The sequence below is a fragment of the Alosa sapidissima genome, chromosome 1 (genome assembly GCF_018492685.1).
Source record: "Alosa sapidissima isolate fAloSap1 chromosome 1, fAloSap1.pri, whole genome shotgun sequence".
Classification (NCBI taxonomy): domain Eukaryota; kingdom Metazoa; phylum Chordata; class Actinopteri; order Clupeiformes; family Clupeidae; genus Alosa; species Alosa sapidissima.
The window spans coordinates 50,319,909-50,345,496 of record NC_055957.1 but is presented as its reverse complement, the minus strand read 5'-3'; the positions used below and the strand labels follow the sequence as shown (position 1 = coordinate 50,345,496).

At 46.7% G+C, this 25,588-nt stretch overlaps 1 protein-coding gene across 8 annotated transcripts in view; it reads left to right on the top strand.

The window, feature by feature from the left end:
- The window catches only part of mib1 (MIB E3 ubiquitin protein ligase 1), a 63,149-nt gene extending 40,770 nt beyond the window's left edge, over positions 1-22,379 (top strand). For 5 of the 8 annotated variants that reach the window (XM_042087388.1, XM_042087394.1, XM_042087391.1 and 2 more), the window contains 10 exons: positions 10,160-10,292; positions 11,655-11,741; positions 12,529-12,687; positions 14,647-14,828; positions 14,981-15,170; positions 15,605-15,683; positions 16,553-16,699; positions 18,874-18,945; positions 19,572-19,672; positions 20,184-22,379. In XM_042087388.1, the coding sequence (XP_041943322.1) occupies positions 10,160-10,292; positions 11,655-11,741; positions 12,529-12,687; positions 14,647-14,828; positions 14,981-15,170; positions 15,605-15,683; positions 16,553-16,699; positions 18,874-18,945; positions 19,572-19,672; positions 20,184-20,324 (1,291 nt within the window). In that variant the 3' untranslated portion in view covers positions 20,325-22,379. The remainder of the gene's footprint in view (positions 1-10,159; positions 10,293-11,654; positions 11,742-12,528; positions 12,688-14,646; positions 14,829-14,980; positions 15,171-15,604; positions 15,684-16,552; positions 16,700-18,873; positions 18,946-19,571; positions 19,673-20,183) is intronic. The other 3 variants (XM_042087424.1, XM_042087416.1, XM_042087409.1) reach the window with 3 other exon arrangements.
- The last annotated feature ends 3,209 nt before the right edge of the window (positions 22,380-25,588 follow it).

The following is a 25,588-nucleotide window of genomic DNA, read 5'->3' as shown; positions in this document are numbered from 1 at the left end:
TTCATCTTAATGACACGTTTTTTGACTGGTGCGATTTATACTCCGGTGCGACTTATAGTCCGGAAAATACGGTAGTTATTTTGTGTATATGTTATTTCCATTCAAAAGGCTTATATATTCTTCCAGTTATGCTGATAATTCTGTTGAAATGGAAATATTTCAAAAATGACTTGCCATTGCTGCACAGAAATAGGTTGGCCTTAAAACAACTGGTGTGCTTTTCTGTTTTTTAAAGGTGCTCCTTCATTGTAGCTACTTGAGTTTGAGTTCATTTGACAATAAAATAAAGTGTACCATCAATCATGTCAGTACTTGTCTGGCTGGATTGAAAGAGGCAAATGTTTATGATTGGTGAACGTTTGAAACAAGTCTTTTAATTGCTTTAGACCCAGGGGCACAGAGAGACAAATTACTTTCTTAATGTTATTGGTTTCGGCTTCATTTTGGCAGCGGATTGCACTCCCACTCTAGTAAGATTTTATTCTACCAGTGGTGCAGAGTTGCAAGGAGCAAGATTTACTTTCTTATGAGACATTGTTATGGGGCAAATAAAACAAATGCAATAAAATAAAAAAATTAAAAACATTAAAAAACATTGTTTCAGCAAATAAATTTTGTATATCTGTGTTGCTAACACACAGGTGTTTGGGAGGTCAGCAGTAAATCCCTAGTTTTGGTTGTGCTGAAAATGATCTTCAACATGTCTGAATTAGTATGTATGTAGCAACGCTATAGACAGGCATTGAAAGTGAAAATATATTAAGCTAAAATTCAAATATCTTTGGTCACCTGTCAATTGCACTGGGAGAAAGATTATTGGTATTCAATTTCACAATCAATTTAGTAATTATGTACATTGCATGTTATTGTGTTACTAATAATCTGACACGATTGCTGTACTCTTATGCCTTGTGAATTGACTCGACAGTCTAAAGTGATTCAGAGGAAGTTCTGTTGATGAAACAAGCTTCTGATCGCTTTGAGAACTTTTCTAGTTCTTTTCAAGTCTGTGATCTAACAGAAGTTCAATAATTCTCTTCTCAAAGTGCACTACCCTTTGCCCAAGTTAGAACACCTCTACCACTACACCTCGGAAATTTCTTTATGTTGATTCTGAGTGTGCAGACATTGCCCCTAGCAGGGCTCCGTGGGGGAAGAGATTGCCTGTAGCCGTTTGATTTACTCTACAGCAGCTCCTCATTCTCTGCCTCTACTTCGCTCCCTCCATCTTGGTGCCTTTAAGTGCTCCATCATTGAGCAGGTCAGGCTGGTGAGTGGCAAGCAGCGTAAAAGTGATTTATTGGGGTGCAGCTTCGCTGCTATTGGGGGAAGCCTGTGGCAGCCACCTTTCAGCCTAGAGTCACTGACCCCTCAGCGACATACACAAACACACACAGAGACTAACACACACAAACACTTAATGAGTCTCTACGGCAAGTTCACATTTTGTTAAGGGCAAAGCATGTTTATTTAAATACCACAGTTCATATGCAGAGGCAATTCAATTTGCTTTACATAAATAAAAGCAGAAAAGATTGATCATATTTAAAATGAAATTAAGTAAGCTTACATAAAATAGAATAAATAACTGCAGATTTTACTTCCCCAATACAATACATATATTAATGAACTCATGGAATGTCAGACTGTAGCATAGCATGCAACTTGCTGCTTGACCACAATGTTTAATTATCCAAAAATTGTAATAGTAGTGAAATAAATTATACTGAACACATTGCTAAATTGCTACTAGTTTAAGTTTGCACTTAGATTTGTCCATTTTAATCAGTCGCCAACATTGCAGAACTATTTTTACTTTGTCAGTCTTAAAAAGATGACTCAAGTTTGTATGACCAATGGATGAAATATTTCCTTGATTAACCAAACTGGTGACCTTGATGCAGACATTGAAGAACAATACTTAAGCAATACTTAAGCACATACACAATCGTGTGGTAACCTCTGTGTTTGAATGGGAGTAGAGATCAAAATGACTCCATCTCCATTCAGCTGCATGTGACCATCCCTGGCCGGAACCCTGTGACGCACACAAGCCAATCGGCACACATATCTGGGCAACACCAACCACCTTCAGCCATTCACAGAGCTCATCGCCCTCTCGGGAGGGAGCTAGACGGACTGAGTGGACCAATAGCGGTTCTCTGTGCCTCAGTGCCAGAGTAAATCCCTGCCAAAAAAAGGGGGGCAACTCCAGCGCACCCTGTCGTACAGTAGAAGAGGCGTGAGGTGCAGAGAGGGGTGCTTACTGCTCAAGGACACAGTCAGACTTAGAGCCGATGATTAATAACCCTCACGCTGCATGTGTTCACCAAAGATTATTGCTTTTCTAGAAAGAACAAGATTTGTTGTCCATCAATCTTGTATTTTTCCCCCTTGCTCTGTAAATAATTAAAACATCCACCCTGAGCTGTATTAATGCAGTTCACCTATCTTTTGACAAGGGTACATGTATATCTTCTAACCTTATTTGAGAATTCATCATATACATATTCATTTTATATCAGGCGGTGTCTGTCATTACTTATTTATACACATCCCCCTCGTGGCAGCTCAGGGTCACTGAACTTCCTCTTTAATTGTGATCCCAAACTTGTTGTTAAAGTATAAAGTATGCCGGGAGGTACGTCTCCCAGCACGTGAAGCGGTTGCTGCATGGGCATGCACTTTTGTGCCACTTCTTTTCTGATACACTGGAGCTGTGTTTGGCTTCACTACACATCGCCTGCGCAAGGTTATAGTGTCTGGTGGCGGAGGCACACACTCGAATGATGTTTAAGACTGGATAGCCATTAGTGCAGATCCATGCCTCATGTTCTAACCTGTGTTCACATCTGACCTCTGCTTAGCCGTTGAATAATTTAGCATTCCGTAGCCGTGGAAACTTGCATGGTTCCCTGAGAGGTGCACGTCTCTGAGGTCATCTAATGCAGCCTGTCAACTGCAGAGTGAACTTTTAAAGTGTGTGTGGTGGGTGTGGTTCCAGAACAAGAATACACACAAACAGCTCACACTGTGCATTTTAGTTACCAGCCCAGAAAATAAATTGTTAGCATTCACTTGGGAACAGTGGCAAACTACTATTGGATTCCACCAAAAACCTCCTGAAGACTTTCTTTGCACCCTCACCTGTCTGTTACATATATTGTACATTATTGGAATGTAGTGAACGACTTGTTGGACAAGCTAGGCAAGACAAGTCTGAACTTTCAGCATGTCCAATTTCCTTTTCGACTGATGCATCATAGAGAATTTTCCGGTAATTCATTAGGGGGCCTTTTTATGCCCCGTTTTCGAAGACTAAGGGCAAGATGGAGAGAAAGAGAGGAGATTTGCTGGAGAAACAAGCTCACTAGAAACCCCCTGCAGCTCGCACAGTCTAAGCTCCAGCACCTCCGGTAAACAGTTTGGAGTTGAGGTGATTTAGAGCCAGAGATTTATGACCCCGCCGTACATCAGCAATGCTTCTGTCGGGAACCCCCCTCCCCCAACACACACCTACCCCACCTCCCCAGCACCCCACAGCCCCCCACCCCCACCCGCTGATGTTGACAGAGCTGAGGCTGGCGGCCGATCGAACACCTCTACTCCCAGAGACTGAATTCTCCACTGCTCCATGAAGGAAGTAATTCTCCAGTATACCTCGCTGTCAAATGCCATATGCTCTCTAAGTGAGGTGGTGGTGGTGGGTGACATGTTGTCATATTTTGTGTATTCCTGCAACTGGCGTTCCTGGAAGAGAAGGATGGGACACACTCATTCAACCTAAGAAAAGATGAGCAGATCAGAGGAACTGGTCCTTTTTTTTATTTCTGGGTTGCATCTTTAAAATTGAAGTATTTACTGATGGATAAGTATTTTTATTTTTATTTCTCCCCATCAAGATTTGATTTCTTCATCTGTGCACCGTTATCTGTGAGATCAGGGGCATCTGTTAGCAGAGCAAGGCCTTCTTTTTATTGCAGCAGCATATTTTTTTATAACTGATGGAGGGAAAGAAGAGCATAAATAATTGGGTCGTGGGTATCAGTGGGCTGTTGGCTCGTACTCCGTCTAGAATGATTGCTTTGAAAAGGCTGAGCTCAGAGATGCAAAATGAATGAAGGGTTTCTTTTTAAGCTAGGTATTGCACCTCTCTCTCAGCCTCTGCGGTGGAATGGTGCAGTCCTCGCCCTTTTAAAATGCACCAGTGGTCTCGCGCGCGGTGCGGGGCACAAACAGCAGCGCCTCGGCTTGGCGCTGACAAGGGAACATCATAGAAATGCAGCGGGTTAACCCCCAGCCTTTATGCTAATGCCCCTTAATGAAGCCGCACACACAAGGAAGACAAAGGCGCAGTAAGGTCACACTGAAAGGGAGAAACTGATTTCCAGCCAGGGCTCAGAAAATGCATGCCTTTTTTTTTTTTTTCGTTTACACATCTTCCCCACAGTCCTGCAGTGACCTTTTGATTCTATGTATTTTGCCTGTTGGGCACCTCCTAAAACTCACCCCCTACACACACACACACACACACACACCTATGCAGTGAAACACACGTACTGTAGCAAGTCACACTTGGGTAGGTGCTGCTTTGGCACAGGAGGACGGCACATGCAAATGAACGGCATGAGCCCAAGCTGTCATATTCTCCAACGGCTAGCATGGTGTCTGGAGAAGTACTCCCAGGGGACATAGCCGCTGATGGCATTAATAATGCGCAGACTGTTGATTTTACGGTTTATTTAAAGTCCTTCCCAGCCCACCTTTGGGACGGTGACTGGTTCTTAGACTTCAAGGATTTTCTCCTCCTGGAGCACAAGTGAGGATGCTAGCATTCCACACACGTGCTATTCAGACATTGTTTATCTACAGGACATTGCATACCTACAGGACGTGGCTATTAAATATGCAAATTGCTCAGCTTCAAGTTATTTTTGGTATTCTCCATCCTTGCTTTTCCATCTGGTGTTGAAAAGGTGGACACAAACCCTCCGGTCTATTCGCTTGCATGTGTTTGTGCTGTTTTAGCTGGAGCCGCTTCTCACTCCCCACTTTTTAAAGGCGATGAGCTCCCCTGTCAATGACAAATTGCGCCTGGGCTGCACAAGACAACAGGCCCTGCCGGTTGGCTCCTGAGGGACCCCAGCATCTCACAGGGTGACCCAGTTCCATCACGCCTTCTTCACTTCACTTCTCCCTCGCTCTGTACCTCTCCATTTTGCTTCCTGCCTTCCCTCTCCTCTACTCTCCTCTCCACTGCTCTGCTTGCAGTGTTTGCGGTATGCTCAGGATATAGGCCACAGAAAGTCCACTGGAGGGGAAGCAAGCTGCTGTTTCTGCCTTGAAATCACCCACCCGCCTCTGAGGCTTTGCCTTTCTCCCCATCTTGTAAAGCCCACTCTACACATAAGCCACACAGGTCATACAGAACCCCACACACACACACACACACACACCCTTAACCTTATACATTTCCACCCCTATTTTGGAGTTGTTCCTCGAAATTGCACACCGCCTACTTAAAATGGCCCTGTTGCCACATACTTTGACTTACAATCAAGTGCCTGACCTCTTTGGAAAGCTAAGGCCTTGTAGAATTTTTTGGTACCAATAGATTGACTGTGTGATGAACTATCAGAGAGTGGCAAAGGGTAGAATGATAGTTTTTTTTATAGGCGGTTATGCACATCTCTAGAAATGACCACATTCTGCCCTCTTGGTCACTTATTTTCTCTTGAAAACACCACTGAGGCCCACTACCAGGTCTTGTGAATCTGTATGTCAAAGTAGATCCTTATAGGATGAAGTATGACTGTGTGGGACCCATATTTGTGTGGGCATACACATGCGTTTTGCTAAGTGTCCATTTGGAGACTCCAAAAGGACCTTTGGTTACCCAAAACTAAAACTCTTCCTATACAAGAACCCCTTTATGCAGAACCATGATCTTGGTGTCAAATGAAAGGTTACAGTCTGTGTCTCATGATGGAGTGATCCCTGGAGAGCTTTGCAGTGGCTGTGCCATACATTTAGAGATGCATTATCTGACCTGGAACTCTTACTTTTGCTCCAACACCTTTGAGATTTCCATGAAAAAATGACAAACAAGGTAATGCAGCAAACATTTGTATTATAAAATGAAACAAAGGTAAAAATAGTAAATATTATTATCTCCCCCTTCCTCTGCCTCTCCCCCTGCTTCTTGCAGCACCCTTTCCTCTTTGTGTCCCACTGGTCTCAGCCACCGGCTCCTCTTCCTCAGACACAGGATCCTCAGCTCTTGATGTTTTGCTTGGTGGGACCCAGTCTTCATTGCTGTCACTGAAACAATTGTACAGATGGAAGTTAGACTCAGACCCACTAAAGTATATGAAAACCCTTCCCAACAACTTATACAAATTATATAAATGTGTGTACTCAGGTCACACCTCCCCTGCACTCTTTTTTACACAAACACACACACACTGCATTCTCACCTAACTCCCCTCCCCCAGATACCAGAACTATTCACACCTCCCCCTGCACTCTCTTTTACACACACACACACACACACACACACTGCATTCTCACCTAACACCTAAAAACTATGCACTAAACATTACAAAAGCAAACGAAACTGTATCTGTAACTGTATATGGATATAAGTAGTATACTCACAGCTCGAAATCAGGGTCCTTCCCAGCTAAAAAGTTGTGCTCCTCCTCGGAGTCGCATTCGGAGAAACTACTTTCGGCTCCTCCAGATCATCGATGTCCTCCGGTTCAACATGTTTCGTTTTTGCTTGTCTTTTTGGCATGTTTTTACAAACAAAAACCTTCAAAAACTGCCTCTTGCTTGTTCAGTAAAACACTTCCAAAACACTGCTTCGGTGACTATGTTTACGCATCTGTTTTACGCATTGAATTTAGCCGACAAGGAAGTAGAATGTGACGATGTGTCACATGTCTAAAGAAAGCTCTCCTCATTGGCTACACAGACATCTAGGTCCCATCTCATTGGCTCAATCAGACGCAGCGCTATTGCCATTCAAAGACTGGTTGTCAGATTCATCGCTTACGTGACTCATTGGCTTTGATGGCATCTATCTCGACTCTCATTGGTCCTACAGACATGTAATTGGTATCGATGGAATCAGAAGAGCCTCGTGAACACGCAGAGTACCGTGAATCCAGCGACAATAATGGAAGTAGAACCGAAATATATGGATTTCCGCGAAAAATAAGTTTTTACTTCGCTTCTTTTCGTATGCATCTGTTTTGTTTGTACTGGCGTGTACAACTACTCAATATATTGGCAATAAAACAATGTAGATATTTTACATCTATGGATTCTTACGAAAATTTCAAGACCAAGCATGCTGCACAGGGTGACCCAGTTCCATCACGCCTTCTTCACTTCACTTCTCCCTCGCTCTGTACCTCTCCATTTTGCTTCCTGCCTTCCCTCTCCTCTACTCTCCTCTCCACTGCTCTGCTTGCAGTGTTTGCGGTATGCTCAGGATATAGGCCACAGAAAGTCCACTGGAGGGGAAGCAAGCTGCTGTTTCTGCCTTGAAATCACCCACCCGCCTCTGAGGCTTTGCCTTTCTCCCCATCTTGTAAAGCCCACTCTACACATAAGCCACACAGGTCATACAGAACCCCACACACACACACACACACACACCCTTAAATTGTCAGCCATGGACACTGCTGCATGCACACCCATGCCCCGTTCAACCTTGGCTCCCATGTCAACCTCATCCTTACATAAGGAGAAAGGGCCCGTTCTTTCTCTCTCTCTCTCTCTCTCTCCTCTCTCTCTCTCTCTCTCTCTCTCTCTCTCTCTCTCTCTCTCTCTCGCTTTCTTTTTTTCTCTTTGCCTTTCTAACAAATATCTAACTGCAATGCAGCAGTGCCAGCCTGTGCATTAATATTTATGCCGCCCAATCCACCCAACATGGCAGGGAGCCTGTCAGTCCAGGCTGCATCTGTGGGGGGCCCGCCTCCCCTTGCGCCACCCTACCACAACCACCCTGGCCAGTGTCCACGCAACGCCAACCACCCTCCAGCCCTCGCCAGTGGGGTGCCAGGCCTTAGATGCCTCTGACAGTTTTCTGCCCAGCCGTGGAGTCAGTCAGGTTAATGCAGATCTGTGTGTTAGCAAATGCACTATTGCACGGATGTGACGCAAGCGCAACCTTCTTGGGGTATGTTAGGGTTTTTTTTTCCTTTCCCACTCTGTTTCTAGGAAAGTCTCCATGTGCAGTAATGCAGAGCATGCATCCAGGCTTCCCAAAGTCCAGCCCCCTCTGGAACTTGTCTGTAACATTCAGACGCACAGAAAGAATGGGAGCAGTTTCCAGCCTAACAGCTATACCTTGCCCATAGATTTACTCTGACTCGTGTGGTATTTTCACTTAGCACTTTATTGTCCTTGAAAACAACAGAACTGGTATCATGTCCTCATTACCACTGACTGCTTCCCAGTGAATGTATCTCTTTCCTAAATATAGATTGCCCGTGTTCAATATGCATATAATATTTACAGTATCATCAAGAGCGTGTGAAACCAGCAAAAGCCAATAGCGAGCAGCTGGATCATTATCTTGTCCTATGTTCCTTTTAGAGTTGTGCCATAAAAGCAGCAGTCACACTTGGATGTTTAATCGGGCTTTGCCAAATGAACTGATGTATGTAGCTCCGGGCAATGCAGGTGCAAATATGTGTGTTTGTGTGTGTGTGTGTGAGAGTGAGAGAACACACTCACATTGGCGTATGCACTGCAGCACAGCAACACTGCTCTGCAGCGCTTCAAGTCGGTATGAAGCTGCTGATGTGCGCTCTCCCCCTCTTTCTCTCCTCTCTCTCACTCTCCTTCTCTCTCTCTGTTCCCCCCCCCTTCGCTCTCTCTTCTATCACACAAAAGCCAGAGACTGGCTTAAGCACAATCCACCCTGCAGCAGTGCAGCTCTCCAGTGGACTGTGCTCCAGCACCTTTTCTCATCACAGAAATTACATTTCATTAACCTCTCCTCTTTCTCACTACATCATCCCCACCTCTCTCTCTCTCTCTCTCTCTCTCTCTCTCTCTCTCTCTCTCTCTCTCTCTCTCTCTCTCTCTCTCTCTCTCTCTCTTTCTCTTTCTTTCTCTCCCTCCATTATGTTCAAGCTATCGAAGAGAATAAAAAGCTGTTCTCAGAATAATTCTTAGGGTAATGGCAAAGCCCTCATGACGTTTTGAGGTTACCTTTGCCACTTTGACACAGGGGGGATCAAATGAGTGCCAGAGCGCGGCCCGGACTACCAAACTCAGAGACAGATTGTCTTTGCATAAAATGTGCCGCCCATTGATGGTGTAGGATCCGTAGGTCACTCTGTTGTACGGAACCAGTGGCACAGAACCACTCTGAAGTAGCACAGAAGAAGACAGTCAAAGGAGGAGGAGGAAAGAGAGATAGAGAGATGAAAGAGGGGAAAGGTCAGACACCTTCCGAGAGCAGAGAAGTGATGTGCATCACGCCCTGAGTCCCCTCAGACTGTTCTTTGATGTCCATATTCCTGCCTTCACTCTTTTTTTGCCATAGCTACATTTCCTTTTCGTTTGCCTGGCTTCCTCTCGTCTATCTCATCTGTCTCGCTGCTCACCCACCGATGCAGCCCATTCTGTTGGCAGATGCTGCACAGATTCCCAATCAGCCTCCTCGTGTGTGTGTGTGTGTGTGTGTGAGAGAGAGAGGGTGTGCTCCTACAGAGTCTCAGCCCCTGGTTGCCACTTGCACGCTGTCCCCTGTGCAGGCATCCCCATCTCGTTGTTTCTCTTATCGTGGTTTCTTGCGGCTCTGTCCCCTCCCTGTGACCTTCATGAACCTTCAGCGGGCTCTCGATAAGCAGCAGCGTGTTGGCGTATTAGCATTCCCCCAGCAAGAAACGGGCATCCTGATGATAGGCGCATTATGCATAGGATACTATTACTGCAGCAGTGAGATGCATGTTAATAGTTACCGCTCCCTCATCGTTCACCTGAGCAGGGATAAGTAGGACTTGCAACGTTTAAGCAATTACACCGGCGTCATTACAAGTGACGTCACCTTACAAGTGCAATAACCACACTCTCTTTCTTTCTCTCCCTCCCTCCTTCCCTCCCTCCCTTTATCTCTCTCTCTTCTCCCTCCCTTCAGTGCCATGCGTGTTCTGCTGTCCAAGCTCCCCAGGCCCTGGATTGTAGACGAGAAGAAAGACGACGGCTACACGGCACTGCACCTGGCAGCGCTTAACAACCACGTGGAGGTGGCCGAACTCTTGGTGCACCAGGTAACCAATCCATAACCATAGCCCCACCCCCCCAATCAAAGTACACCCACTGACAGCTAGCACATGTCTTTATATACAGTATATTGAAGTGACGAGAAGCAGAAGCTCACATACAGGTGTGTTCAATCAGATGTAGATGTGTTTTGCATGCAGCTACAGTAGCTAGAATCTTCTGTCAAAATGTCAGTGTGATGAGCTTATGTCGTACATCAGCATTTTCATATGTCGTTCTCTAGGTGATTATATCCAGTTGACTAGTAAATAGAAAATGCCATGCTGAGGAGGCTACGGTAGATAAAAACTCATTAGTGAGTAGAAACCATGACTTGGTCAATGACAATGACAGCTTATGACCATCAGGGACAGCTAAATGGAAACTAATATGTTACATAATATAATGGTGTCATTTTGGAAAATGGTGTGTTTTATTTGATTAAAAAAAATGGAACTATGAGCGCTAAAGCTCATTAGATGCAGAGACCAGTGTGGTTGTTTAGGCCGGGGGGTAGATGGTAGATGGTCGGCAGTGGGCATCAAAGAGGCTCATTACGTCCTCATCAGCCATCTCTGTGATGGCCACAGCTGGAGCGTTGCCCTTAGCTCTAGTTGCTGCGTCGTGTCAGACAACCCCCAGTCTGGTCCACCAGGGCCCTGTCCGGCAATGGTCCGTGGCAGGGAGGCGCTAGCTAGCGTTGGCGTGCAAAGCCGTTACTGCGGCATTCCAGCAGCTGAGTGAGGACGCCACCCTCTCGGTGCCATGGCTGTGTGGACCGGCTTGATTGTGCCCGTGGCTTACAGGCCCCTCAGAAAATCCACGGCTGGAGCAGGTTTAGCACAATCTGCAGTGGCGCAGAAGCGCCGAGCCCTGTGGTTCGTCGCGCTCGTGTCTCTCCCAGAGAACGTCTGAATATAAACGACCTGTACCAAGTAAAAAGCACACACGCCTCTTCAGAGCAGCCTGCAGGATATGTCATTCCTGTAATGGAGCGCACTGTAGTCAAATGTTTTTTTTTGGAAAGGTAGCAGGGGGGAAATGAAAATTGGATTTCTTTTCCCCCGTTGAATCTGTCCGGGAAACGAATGTGAGTCCTGCTGATGCTGAAAGCCCACACACTCACTGTAACGCCACGCTTGCAAATGGAAAAACAAGGAAGGAGGCAGCATGCTTCTTACCAGTCTGACAGGGCTGTTCATTACTTGAGTGGGTTAAACTGTGTTTGGGCTTTCACATTAGTAACGGTAGTCTGCGAGCGCACAGCACTGTGCTGCACTATGCTGTTTGTGTACACACAAGCCAACGGCTCCACCGAAGGTGACGGAAGTCCACACTGTAATGCCTGTCCCCGTGCCTCCTCTCCTCAGGGAAGTGCCAGCCTTGACGTCCAGAATGTCAACCAGCAGACAGCACTGCACCTCGCAGTGGAGCGCCAACACACCCAGATTGTTCGGGTAAGTGCCCTCCTGCTCCTCATCTTCCTCCTCCCCTTCCTCCTTTGTCCTCCACTTCGTTGAGTCCCTGCCACTCCTCCCTCCGGTAACACTACATTTGGATATTTCCCCTACTGATCGCCAACCATCTGTAAAGTGTGTACAGGTTAAGTGTGACCCCCCCCCCCCCGCAGCCCTCTGTGCTGTCCTTCCTGCACCACTCCTGGCCTTAATCTCCAGCCCATCTGACACGTCCCCTCTCCTCCCGTTATCTCTGTCCCGTCCCTCCATGCCCTCCCTGCTCACCTGCCAATGGCACTCGGAGTGGTGTGTGTGTGTGAACATTAAGATGGTGGGCCCACTGCGGCAGGCTGAGCCCTTCGGTGCTGATTGATGGAGTGCTGAGGAGGAGCACAGGGATGGGACAGAGCAGGGGGGCTGACTGTGGGTGGAAAAGGAAGTCCTGGGGAAGGCCTGTTGAGCTGCCATCTTGTGGACACTAATGGGACTACAGCATAGCTCTTCACCCAAAGCCAGGAAGTTTTTGTGACTCATTTGAAAGGCTCTTAAAATGCAGTGTCCTGTAAGTGTCCACCACACAGAATCATTTATCCTGCTCAGTTGCAGGGAGGGAGGTTACTTTTTATGGTTATGATGGCGATCAATGCTTGTGATCAACATTATTTCTCTAATGTATTAATCTATGAAAAGAAATGGGCTGGACTAATGTCATGTGATGGTGTTTAGAAGACGTCATGGTACCTAGAGGGGTTTTTTTTCACGGTGCGTCCCACGCTGTTCTCCACAGCTCCTGGTGCGTGCGGAGGCCAAGCTGGACGTGCAGGACAAGGACGGGGACACGCCGCTGCACGAGGCACTGCGCCACCACACGCTCTCCCAGCTGCGGCAGCTGCAGGACATGCAGGACGTCAGCAAGGTGGAACCCTGGGAGCCCTCCAAGAACACGGTACGGACGCCGCTCACGCACCATCACCATCACGCACCGGAACACCATCGCAAACCAGCGCGCACTTACATGCACACATAACCACTTAGAGATGGATTGATCTAAGTATCTTATAGCACAGTGAAGGTGTGATTTTTCATCAGTTTATGTTACAGGGAATCGAACCTATGACATAGGTGTATTGAACTTATCTCTTGTCTACTAATTAGAGCTCCAGGAGCTTCTACTGTAAGTTTCACTGAAGATTGGGGGATTATAAACGTCTGAACCGCAAAACAAATCCTGTGGCTCCGAATAGCAGAGACTCTTTTTGTGGCCTCTGTGCAGTGTTTTGTATAGACAGCGATAGCGACCTGCAAAATGGGAAAGTGTGCAGGATTTTACCCAGTCAGGCCAAATCTCTCTCTCTTTCCACAAGTTACTGGAGTTTATACTCCATAGCTGTCAGGACAGGCTGTAGTGTTGTATCTCTCCCAGCTAACGGTGACAGATTGGGTCTTGGTCTGTGCATGGTGTTCCTCAGTCGCTTGAGTAACCTGCCCAATGAGGCCTTTCAGACAGACACAAGGCTTTACAGTGTAGCGCCTCCAAAGCTGTCTGCCTAAGCACATGCTCACTAAACAAACCCTGCACAGGTAGGAGTCCTTTGCCGAAATCGGACAAAACCTGTGTCTGTGTGTGTGTCTGTGTGTGTGTCTGTGTGTGTGTCTGTGTGTGTGTCTGTGTGTGTGTGTCTGTGTGTGTGTCTGCGCGTGTGTGTGTGTGTGTCTGCGCGTGTGTGTGTGTGTGTGTCTGCGTATGTGTGTGTGTGTGTGTCACCAAGGCCTGCCCGTAGGTGGGTGGGGAGGTGTCCTCTGTCACCAGGGGAGGACCGCACAGCGGCAGACAGGGCCTAATTGAGACATCAGCTGTGCGTTTGCGCTGCCATCGCGCGCGTACAAGATGAGAATTGAATTACCCGGCTCAACGGGTCCGTCAGCCCAGACTGAGACTGCGCTGAGAGGGAGCGAGGCGCCAACGGAGCGCAATCAGGGAAATGAACCAATTGGGCCCATCCACTCACATGGAATTTCACACTGCTCATATTGAAAGTTTATGGGCTACACACACACACACACATACACACACACACAGAAATCCACTCATATACTTCGAAGCAGGAGCTTAGCTGTAAGCCTTTTGTGTCCGTGGGAATTTCCTGGCGTACTCTATTTTATACATTGTCGTATCTGTCCAGCATCAGTACCCTGACATGGGGCTGCTGTGACACCTCCGGTACCCCCCAGTGAGGTCCACTCCCCACCTCCCATCATCACACCCACGACTTTGCACCTGTCGCTGACAAATCACCCCCCTTCTGTCCGCTCTGCTCCACACCGCGTGGTGCTGTCGTGCATCGGCCCATCCCTGGACGCCGGTCTCGGGTCTGCCGTTCCACATCACCACTATTCGATCGTGTTGAGATTAGCGCTGGCGCGCTGACCTGGGACCAGCCGAACGCTCATCATCCTCCCCCAATGGCTGCTGTAAATCAGTGCGTACCTGACAGGAGGCTGCTCCCAGGCCAGGCGCCTGTCATTTATTACTGCAGACAGAGTGACAAATCTCTCCTGTATCACGCCATCACCCTATTATCACAGGCGCGGTGCTGGTAGTGTATGGGGGAGGGCCGAGGTGGAGGCCAGCTATCCATTTAAAAGACTTCCAGACAGGGAATTTGTATGCTGAAATATCTAATAATAATCTGTCACGGCACTTCAACTAGCGTGCAGAATCCATTATTTCACATTCAGGGCTATAGACTGGCCCGACGTGTTTTATATGGATACGCCATTCTATTGAAGGGGAGAGGAGGGTGTGCTTGCACATCTAATGAGTATGTTTGTGTGCGTGTGTCTGTCTGTGTGTGTGCGTGTGTGCATGTGTGTGCATATGTGCGTGCTTTTGCCTCCATCACAGTTAATCATGGGCCTGGGGACCCAGGGGGCCGAGAAAAAGAGCGCCGCCTCCATTGCATGCTTTCTGGCAGCCAACGGCGCCGACCTCACCATCCGCAACAAGAAGGGCCAGTCACCCCTGGACCTCTGCCCGGACCCCAGCCTGTGCAAGGCCCTGGCCAAGTGCCACAAGGAGAAAACGAGGTACAGTCACCAGTACCAGGCCATGCAATGAAAGGAAAACGCATGCATAGGCTCAAATGCCGTGATTTATTTCTGCTGTTTGTATGTCACCTCCTCTCACACTGTTTCTCTCTCTCTCTCTCTCTCTCTCTCCCCACCCTGTCTCTCTGCAGTGGGCAGGTAGGTTCTCGCAGCCCATCTCTGAACAGTAACAACGAGACGCTGGAGGAGTGTATGGTGTGTTCGGACATGAAGAGGGACACCCTGTTTGGGCCCTGCGGCCACATTGCTACCTGCTCCCTCTGCTCGCCCCGCGTTAAGAAGTGTCTCATCTGCAAGGACCAGGTCCAGTCCAGGACTAAGGTAAGGCAACACGCCACATTGTGTGATGAACCAGCAGTTTATACCCGAGTCAAGGCTCTCAATCAGATTGCATTCTGAGAACAGGACCGTTTTAGAATTAAGGAATATACTGGAATAGTAATCCTCTCGGATTGGGCCTATTCACAAATACTCTTGATCGTTTTAAGAATATTTGGACACTGATGAGGATTCCAACGATAGCTGTGTCAGTGTCAGTCACAGTCACTGCATTCTATTCTGTTACCATGCCAATGAATGTGTTTGTTAGTTGATTTGATCTAATCTCATCTGGGACGGGAAAATAAGTAGCCTAGAAACGCGTTGTACTGTACCATTCGCATCAGGACAGCGTGTTGGGACATTGAAGGGCAAATCAAGACGCTGAACGTTTTTTACCTGCCCTGGCCCATCGCTGTGTGTGTGTGTGTCCCCAGATCGAGGAGTGTGTGGTATGCTCTGATAAGAAAGCAGCCGTTCTTTTCCAGCCCTGCGGACACATGTGCGCCTGTGAGAGTAAGTCATTATGCCTAATAATCACTCAGTGCTGTGTGTGTGTGTGTGTGTGTGTGTGTGTGTGTGTGTGTGTGTGTGTGTGTGGAGATGTCCACCTTGTCAGATGCAGCAGGAATTGGGGATAGCTCAATCATGTCCCTCTTGTACGGATTAATGTCTGTTATGCTTTAATATTTACACTTATCTTGTGGACCTTCAATCATTTCTTTTAGGGTTTTAGCTAAAGTACACATTGACTGACATGGGCATCTATGCTAGTCCGTTATTGAGTATGTTTACATGGACACAAATATTCCGATATTAACCCGATTAAGACAATAAATTCAATCCATAATAATCCAAATAAGACACTGCCATGTAAATAGTCTTTTCTAATTGCCTTTACCCAAATAAAATCATATTAGGATTAGCCAATAATCAAAGTAAGGCATGTGGAGTATTCCAGTCTAATGTTAAACAATACAACACCAAACAGTCCAATCACATTTTCATTCTGTGCTTGTGGTGTATACAGTGAGCAAGTCAACACTTGCAATAATTTCCCACCATTAATGATGCAGTCCATGATTCGGTTTTGCAAGTTGTTGTTAATATTTGAGTTCAGCGTCCAATCAGTTTACAGCCCTCGCTGAATTAGATTTTTTTTTTTAAAGTGATTAGAATCATGGACAGTACCTTTAACCATTAATTCACATGATATACTTGAACTTTTAGATCATTCTGTGCGGAGATACTGTACGGATCTCTCCTCATTCATTTAAAAATGAAACCTGATCTGATTTTGGGCAAAGTAGTTGCCTGCAGGCATCACCTATTGACACAACTTTGACCTGACCATTGTTTGTTTTTGTTGTTGTTTGTTTTTGCAGACTGTGCCAGTCTCATGAAGAAGTGTGTACAGTGTCGCACGGTGGTGGAGCGGCGCACTCCTTTCGTCATGTGTTGCGGAGGGAAAGGTATGGAGGATGCCACTGATGATGATGATGATGATGATGATGATGATGATGAGGACCTTAGTGAGTGAAGCTTCCACACGTTCCCTTTTAATTCTCTCTCTCTATCTCTCTTTGCTCTTTTCTTTATTTTTCCTCCGCTTACCCTCTAGTGTTTGAACCTTCCCATTTGTCTCTGGATTGTGTGTATTTGTGTGCCTCTTTTGTGTTGTGTGTGCCGCATGCTTTAGTTCCCATCCCCTATGGCTGTGTTATTTTCTGAATGTGTTTCCAGACCAGGTCACACCTTAAACCCCTCCTTGGGCCTTTAGGGAGAACCAAAAATATGGATTCAATTAGTTCAGTCACATTGGAGCATTCTGACCAAGAGTTCTGGAATGTCATGGAACATTCCCAACTCATAACATGTAACTTAATCATGTTAATCTTTTTTTTTTTTTTTAACTCATTCTAAAAGTCCACAGAGTAGCGGGTCCCGAAAAGTGTTTTTTTTTTTTTTTAAATTGGGCTCATTATTTAATTGTTTTTGTTCTTTATCTTGGCCCTGGACCGAGACCAGTGCCTCATGTGTGCCCTGCTCCAGAAGGATTAAAGCATCCGTCCCCCTGCCCTCCATCCTGCGGTTCTGGAGCTCATTGATAGGGTGGAGATGGGTTTGAGGCCTCAGTGGTCTTTTCATGTGTTCTTCGTCTGTTTTTTTATTATTTATCATGTTTTTTTATCATTATTTTTTCCCTTTTTATTGTTTTAGTGTTTAATAATTATGAATGATGTTTTTTGGATCATTCCTCCATCCAGCTTTTTTAAATTGTTCCGTATTAAGTTCTCGTTGTGTTGGTTATTTTATCATCCGTTTGTTCCGTAGCCATGGAGAACATTTCCTATGGTCCCTGTTTGTTGGTTTGATTTGAGTTAAAAGGGAAACTGGTGCAAGTTCACTTCTTAAAGAGATTAATCTGCAGAGGGATCTGTTTCTATGTAGCCAAGTGCACAAGTCAAACACATCTATCCGTGTATACACTCAAACAGTACCACTGAGAAAACACACACGCACACGTTCTCTCTCTTTCACGCACACACAAACACTCACAAACTCATATATACACGTGCACACATAGTCTAAGCAATAGTGGAATGCTGCTTATCCACCAATTCCATCCCTTCAAGAGGCTTCAGTACTAAAACACACACACACACACAGCACTAATGGTGACACCCCCCTCCTTCCTCAAGCCTACAAGCAGGGATAAGCAGAGGGCTTTTTTCCGTCCCCTCACCCCTGCGCGTCATCATGGTCTGTGTCTGGCACTCCAGGGGCAGGGGGAGAGATGGAGAACACCATAGAAGGGCTTCTTCTCCCCTGCATAAGTCACGGTGGTGTACAGCAGCAGCAGCCTGTCTGCACGGCCACTGTGTGCACTCTCACATTCCCACACTCCAGCCCTCAGACCAGATCCCATCCAGTGCACAGGACTCTAGCGGCAGATAAGGACTTAAAACGCTCCACGTGGCCCACAAACCCTAAATAGCCACGCCAGAGGGGAGGTCAGCCCCGCACGCACGCTCGCTCGGGACCAGCAGCAGGTCAACTTTTTTTTTTTTTTGCCCCCCGTTTCTGCCGAGGCGTCTCGCGTCTCACGTGATGTCCTCCATTACTGGCTGCGCACCATGCCAGGGCTACACGACCTTGCTTCATGCTTTAATGCCACCTACTTCTATGTAGGGCTTTGTGCTGCCCGCCACAGTAGCATGGCCTGTGCCGGGCTTGTACATACAGGCACGGATTGTGTGGTAGTTGGTAGCGGTTATGTATTAAGTAAAGTCAACCACCGTAACTCGGCACACGGTGGGCTCTTTAGGTTTGTCTCCTATTCCTCTACCTTCTCCTAAATGTAGTCGCTGGCCCATTGTCTGCCTTGATGATCAATGAAAATGAAAGATCATTTTTTCCCTCAAAACTGCCCACAGAGGTCAGACAACACATTCAAATAATACCAAAACAGCCCCACCAGCGAATGTCCTCATCTTCTCCCCACCCCACCCCTTAACCTTCAGTCTCTGAGCTGCTGTGATTAGCGTGCCGCTCAGGCCATTTTCTTCTCCTTTGCTCTACTCCTCCTCCTCCTCCTTCTTGCCGCCACTCCTCTGCTCCCTGTGAGGAGCACAAACTGTGGCTGAGCCTCAGGAGGTGCTGGCGGCCTTTGCTTGACGTAACACTGTGACTGGTTGCTTCTCAGCAGGGGGCTCTAACTCAGTGGCAGGGGGTTCGCAGGAGCTTCTCCAGCCCAACAATCTGGCGCTAAGTTGGTGTAAGTATTTTATCACCCCCCCCCCCCCCCCCCCCAACCCCTCTCTGACTGGGCCAGCCCTTTTGGCCCCAGAGGCCCACCACCACCTCCACCATACAAATATACACACACACCAACACACACACAAACACTAAAATACAAAGGTTCCTGTCAATGCTAACCACATTTCCATTGTGGCTTAGTAGTACATTATAGTAGAGTATCTGTGTGTCCCTGAGAATTGTAAAGCACATCCTTGCTTGATTAATGTTTGTGATCTTAAAGGAAAACTAAATACCTCAAAAGAGACCTCTTTCAATGATTGAACGGAATTGCATATTGATCTTGATCACCAGTGGAGAACTACTGCTGTTTCTTTATCTGTGTGTGTTTGCCTATGGAGCCAGGTGGTTTCCATCCCATTGGCTAGTGTGCCTTTATAAAGCTCTTAGCAGTAGACTTGCCAAAGCTCATCTTGTTATAGAGGGGTGCGGGCTCAGGTTGTGCAGAGCGGGCCAAGCCAGGGTCCTCCGACAGCTTACTCCCCTGGAGCTCTGTCGGGGAGCGCTGTCCCATGATGCACCTTGCATATCTGTCTCTGATTGGCTGAGGAGTAATGAGGCGTGCTCTCCCCCTTCCCCCCACAGCCAGCGGCAACATCCCGGGTCTGCAGAGGGATAAGGACAATACCAACGTCAACGCTGACGTGCAGAAACTCCAGCAGCAGCTGCAGGACATCAAGGAGCAGGTGAGTGAGAGCTGCTCAGAGACGTGACGAGACGGGCACAGGGACAGGGACAGGACTCGCTCATATATGGACCAACTGGGATACTGTTGGGGGTACTGATACATGGGGACACTGTGTGTTCCTTGTGACACTGTGAAATAAAGGCAACTTTTGCCTTGAAAAGATATATTGATCATACTGCTTTTATTCTCATTAAGAAAAATATAATCATACACATATAAGACACTGGAGTATTTACTGCAGGGCTCCAGAACGTTTACAAAATCACTGAATTAAAGTGTGGTTAATCGTCAGGAAATGACTGTATTAGCAAGAAGGATGTGCTAGCTGCTTAGGCACAGAGTGTACAGCACCATCGAGTTCTGGGTATGCTTAGTAATCTCCGTGCCATAGCACATAGTTGCAGTGGTTCCCGACCTGGAGTGAGTTAAAAGTGGTTATGTATTTCTTATAGATTCAGTTCTGCTTGGCTATCCAAGTGGAACTAAGAGTTTGTTTTGTTTTCCCACAGACCATGTGTCCGGTGTGTCTGGACCGGCTAAAGAACATGATCTTCATGTGCGGCCACGGCACCTGCCAGCTGTGCGGAGACCGCATGAGCGAGTGTCCCATCTGCCGCAAGGCCATCGAGCGCCGCATCCTGCTCTACTAGAGCCCCAGGCTTCGTCCTTCAGGCCTCTTCACCGCTCGTCAACCAACCAGCAAGCCAGCCGCTTCTCTCATGCACACAGCGCTCCTGTGTCTGCAAGACTTCCCCCAACTTTCCCACTAAGCTGTCAGTCATCAGTGTTAATGGCGTAGCCTTGTCCTGGTTTGTCTACTTTGGCAAAAAAGAACACCTTATCCTTGTCTGTGTATCAGCTGAACAGTTCTCTTTAGCAGCCCCCCCCCCCCCCCCCTGGCCACTGGTGCCCCGTTTGTCTGCCAACCTTGGTGTCCTAGGTTCGGTCAGTATGGGTAGACCTTGTTGAGAACGTAAACACTAATGGCAGATGCGGTCGTGTATGAAAAGGGTTCCACTGAGTCCTCCTTCCTTGTAAGTGTCACTGCATATGTGAGCATGCAGTTCACTCCCAAGCCCCCCCTCAACTCTCGCGTTGCTACAAAAAACTCTGTGTTGTCCTCTTGCTACTTGTTCTTTTTCACAATAATGTAATCTGATGCAAGCCGAGCTGTAGAGGATGCTGCTCGATGTGGATCTCCTGATGTTCTGGCCAGTATAGCAGAGCTTGGTTTCCACACGAAGCCTACTATCATGCTAGACGCTTACGTGTTATAACTCGCCTCAGTCCTTTCGGGGGCCATATTAGTGTACTGCATTTCAAGTTTTATCCAGTCCTGAATGGACGTGCTTCGAGTCCTGTAGTAAAAACCCCAAGAAGTTGAGGCAGAGTCTTGTCCTGTCGCAGTGCCGACAGGAGGTGCAAAGCTCACCCACACTGTCCACTGTGGAAATGGAAGGAGGCTGCAGGAGGCCCATGACGTCTCACATGTAGTATTGGTCTCAGTGAATCTCACACAAGCCTTGAGTATTACTGCAACACCTCATCACCCCCTCAACCCCCACCACTGATGCAAAATTGTGCTGTTACATGTGTGTTCATGTTGAATAAGGCTTGGAACTGGATTGTTTTCGGTTAGGCATGTATTCTCACCCCTTACCACAGTCACATTACAGGTCTATGGACAATGAGGTTATGAAGCTATTTGTGATTTTGTTTTTTTCCTTCTAAATGTTTGCTAATGACCATAGAGGATTCTGTGCCATTGCTTCCAAAAAGAACACTACAACACCCTTGGGGATAAGGTGCTCGTTTACCTTGTTTTTTTTTTAAACAAATACCATTTTATTTAAGTGCATCGTCATGAAAAACAGAAATGAAATGAGCTAGAGAGTACAATCTAATATAAAGCCAAGACTTCAAAGCCTCTACTTTAGTAGTGATAGAATAAATTATTTTATATTGTTACCAAGATATAGAAGGGGTATTTCAGATTGTCTAAAGGGGGTAGCTTTTTTTCTCTCCAAAGCGGTCATCCTCACTGGGAAAAAAATAATGAAAAAGAGGAAATGTTAATGGGATTTTGATGGACATCACTTTTTTAGTTCTGTAGTATTTTCTAGACTATATTCAGCCTAATACAAGTTAAAACTGAACTAATTACTATCTCGAGTCATATGTCCTGTTCTTCAACCATGTTTATTATTAGGAAAAGAGGATGCCAGTGAGTTGGCTTGAGTGTGAGTGTGTGCAGGTGTGTTTGGTCAGTCCTGTGTCTGAGAACAGCATTTCAGACCTGGCCGCCTCTTGCAAGTCAGAAGACCTTGATGATGTGTTTCAACAGCCATCTTGGCTGCCAATGCAAAGGTCCTGTTTTAAAAAGAATTATGAAAAAGTAGCTTCATACTTTGCCTTTTTAACCAATTTTTTATCATTTTTTTTCAACGATCATATTGACATTTGAAGCTAGATGCACTAACGTACTTTAATGGTAGTATTGTACCGTGTTACAGTAAAGGCCGGTTTTGTACCTTATTTCTGTTTGTAACACTCTCCTGGTTTCAAAAAATTCACTACTCTCTTCTTTGGCATGAATGTTTGTGTTGTATGCGGTTCAGCCTGTATCATGAAATGCTGTCACTCCGTATTGTTTAGTGCTTTTAAATGAAATGCATCGCTGAATAAAGATCTAAAGGAACACTTTATGTAGGTGCTTATTCCTTGACTGCCACGGTTCATCAGAGGAGGCTTCAACTGCGACAATGGCTTACTACAGTCATGGCATTCCAGCGACTCCTCTCTCTCTCTCTTCCTCTATCAATCCCTCACTCATGCATACTCACACACTTGAGATGAGTGTCCAATTTAAATGAGCAAATAAAAACTGCCGACCTAGTAGCTCCAGACAGTAAGTAGTGTAGAGCTCCATCTGTCCAGAGGGGGGCCACATTATCCCTAATAATGCTATGCATTCTCCCGGAGCGGGAGCCGTGACAGCCACCCGCTGATGCATGTTCCCAGCCTTGAGAGGCTGCGAGTAGAAAGCATTCCTATCAGACTCGTCCGCGGCCCGTCTCATTCATAATCTTAATGGCTCTTAGCTTCACTGGGATGAGTCAATCCCCTCCTCTCTCTGGCTCGCCCCTCCGCCGTGTTTACAATAGCCCGTGCAAAGCTGAGCCTCGCTCTCAAAGTGCCCCACGCTCCCTCTCCCCCTGCTACAGTACGGCTTTCAATGTGCTGCAGTGTGAGATTCGCTGAGCAGGCGCCCAACGTAACATTATCTCACTGTTGTCAGCTAAAGTTGGCGCTCGGTGGATATTACGGGGCCCACGGTGATGGCGTATCGCTCGGTTCATTACTGGTTCAACTCTGTGTATGAAAGCGCTGTCAAGCCCAAGGCTGAGTGGCCCTTGAGGGGAGACATGGAATCCATCAAATTCCTGGACAAAATGCCTCTTATGGCTCTTCAGAAATCTCTTCAATTAACTCAGGCTTCAGAGGGGTCCTCATGAAAGGTGGCGGTGAAGGGGAGAACAGTAGGCTACCCTTGTGTAAATGGGAGGGCAACATTTTTTATGCTTTTTACTTTAGATCATAAAAAAGCAAGAACACCCTGTGTCCTGTAACAGCTTCTGATAAGGCAGTTGCTTTTCCTTTTGTTTTAGACAGTTGGGTCCTACGAAGATAGACAAGCTGCATGGTGTTAAACTAGTTTAATGCATCCTTTGGCTTTTCAACCGTCACATGAATGTTATCTGTTCTTGTTTTGAAAAAGGAAAAAAAAAAATCCCATCTGAAGCTTTTTATCTCATCAGCAGATAAGTCCAGTTGGCCAGCCTGATTCCTGGCCACCAGCACAGACAGACAATCCAGTGACATTCATGGCTTGAGATGTGTGTGTGTGTGACCACAGATCCCAAGTCAATCTGTCTGTGTTATGGCTCCAGTTGTTATCAGATTGTTGGCAGTAGGCTACCCCCTGCCGGGTGAACCAGGTCGGCTGAGGGTATTGCTGCTGTTTTAGTCAGGATTGGAAGGCTTCTATGCTTTTAACTGTTTTCACTTCCTTAGTGGCATCTCTCATGATCAGCTATCACGGCTTAAGGGCTGGTTTTCTGTACTTGGGTTAAGTCTAGTCCTTAAATGAGAATCTGCATGGGGGCGAAAAGCTTATTCTCTGACTATGATTAATCCATTATTGGGTAACTAGCCATATGTGTTGAAGAGCAGGCAAAAGGAAATAAGTGGGGAAGATGACTTGATGAGAGATGAGCCAGAAATGTAGGTGGTGATGTCACCACCAGGTGGCAATGTGCCCCTTAATATGTCTTCAATTCCATTTAATGTTTTTAAAGTTTAAATAGTGTGCTGATGGTTTATGTTGTGGTATGCTCTGATTCATAGAACAAATAACTTGGCTACTGAGTGCACTGTTATGATAAGTTAAAGACCCAAAAAGCAGTTTAAACTTCAACATGCTGGATGTAGATTCAGTAGCCACACACACACAGAACTCCTGATGACACGGTTGCCTGCTTCTTCTGAACAATGCTGTGTGGACTCCAGTCTGACAGGTCAGATGAAGAAGTGGAGCTGCCCTGTTGGAAGTATTGATCCCCATGCGGTCTGAAGGTCCTCGCACGTCAATGCGCTTCGCCGCCGAGGCGAGATGTTTACTGCTTGGCTGTTTATTGCAGGCCCGGGCAAAGGCCGCCATGTCTGGACAGACACTCCTTGGTCCACCGGAGACTCAGAGGCCCCGGTTGCACAGCCCTCTGAACACGGCCCCACCCGCACTGTTAGGCAATAAAGTGCTTATATTCCCTCTGTGCGTGCGTGCATGTGTGTGCGTGTGTGTGTGTCTTCTGCGGCCCCCTGTCCTTGTTGGCGCCCTGGGTCCTGACACCTCAATTACTTTATTGATACTGATTGGGCCAAAAGGTCTGTCTCCACCTTCCTCCCAAGTGGGAAAAAGAAACGAAACGGTGGATTGTGAGCACCTTTCTCGCTCGATCTTGTGTGTGTGTATGTAAGAGAGAGAATGTGTGTGTACATGGGTAGGGAGCTATAGGGCAAACAAGTGGTAATGCCTACCCGACACCCAGCGCACCAGCTGTCTTCCAAAAAAAAAGACGTACTGAAAATGGGTTTGAACGAAGGGCTGGAGTTTAGACCCAGCCAGGTCCTGGCGCTGCTCTGTCTGAGGATGTCATAAGAGAACAATTCAACCTTACTGCAGTGAGTCTAACGAGTCACCAGTCAGTAGTAGTAGTAGAAGATAACTTTATTGTCCCCGTGGGGCAGTTGGGTTTGTGGCGCAGTCGCAAACAGGACATCAGACATATGACACAAACAAATAGTCCATACATCAGACACCAACAGATATATAGCATGAAGAACATACATCACACCCTACAATACACTAGACACCCTTGGGTATCACCAGGCCAGCTGGACATCTAGCTTCTTTTGACTGATTTAAGGCTTTTATGGCTTGTGGTATGAAAGAGAATTTGGATCTGTTCTTGGTCAGCAGGGGTAAGCAGAAATGACACCTAGATGGCAATAGTTTAAAATCATGGGGCAGTTGTGGCCTACTGTTTAAGCCTTCGGGCTTAGAACCGAAGGGTTGCCGGTTCGATCCCCGATCAGTGGGAAGTGCTCTTGAGCAATGCACCTAACCCCTCACTGTTCCTCGCGTGTGCTTCACCTCACTGTGTGCTCTGTGTGTTCACTAATTCATGGATGGGATAAATGCAGAGACCAAATTCCTTGTATACGCAAGTATACTTGGCCAAGAAACCTGATTTACATTTATATTTACATTTCCAAATGAGATGCGAGGGGGTGACGAGTATAGTCACATACAGTGTTATTGGTCTTTGTCACCAGTCTGTCTGTAAATGTTTTC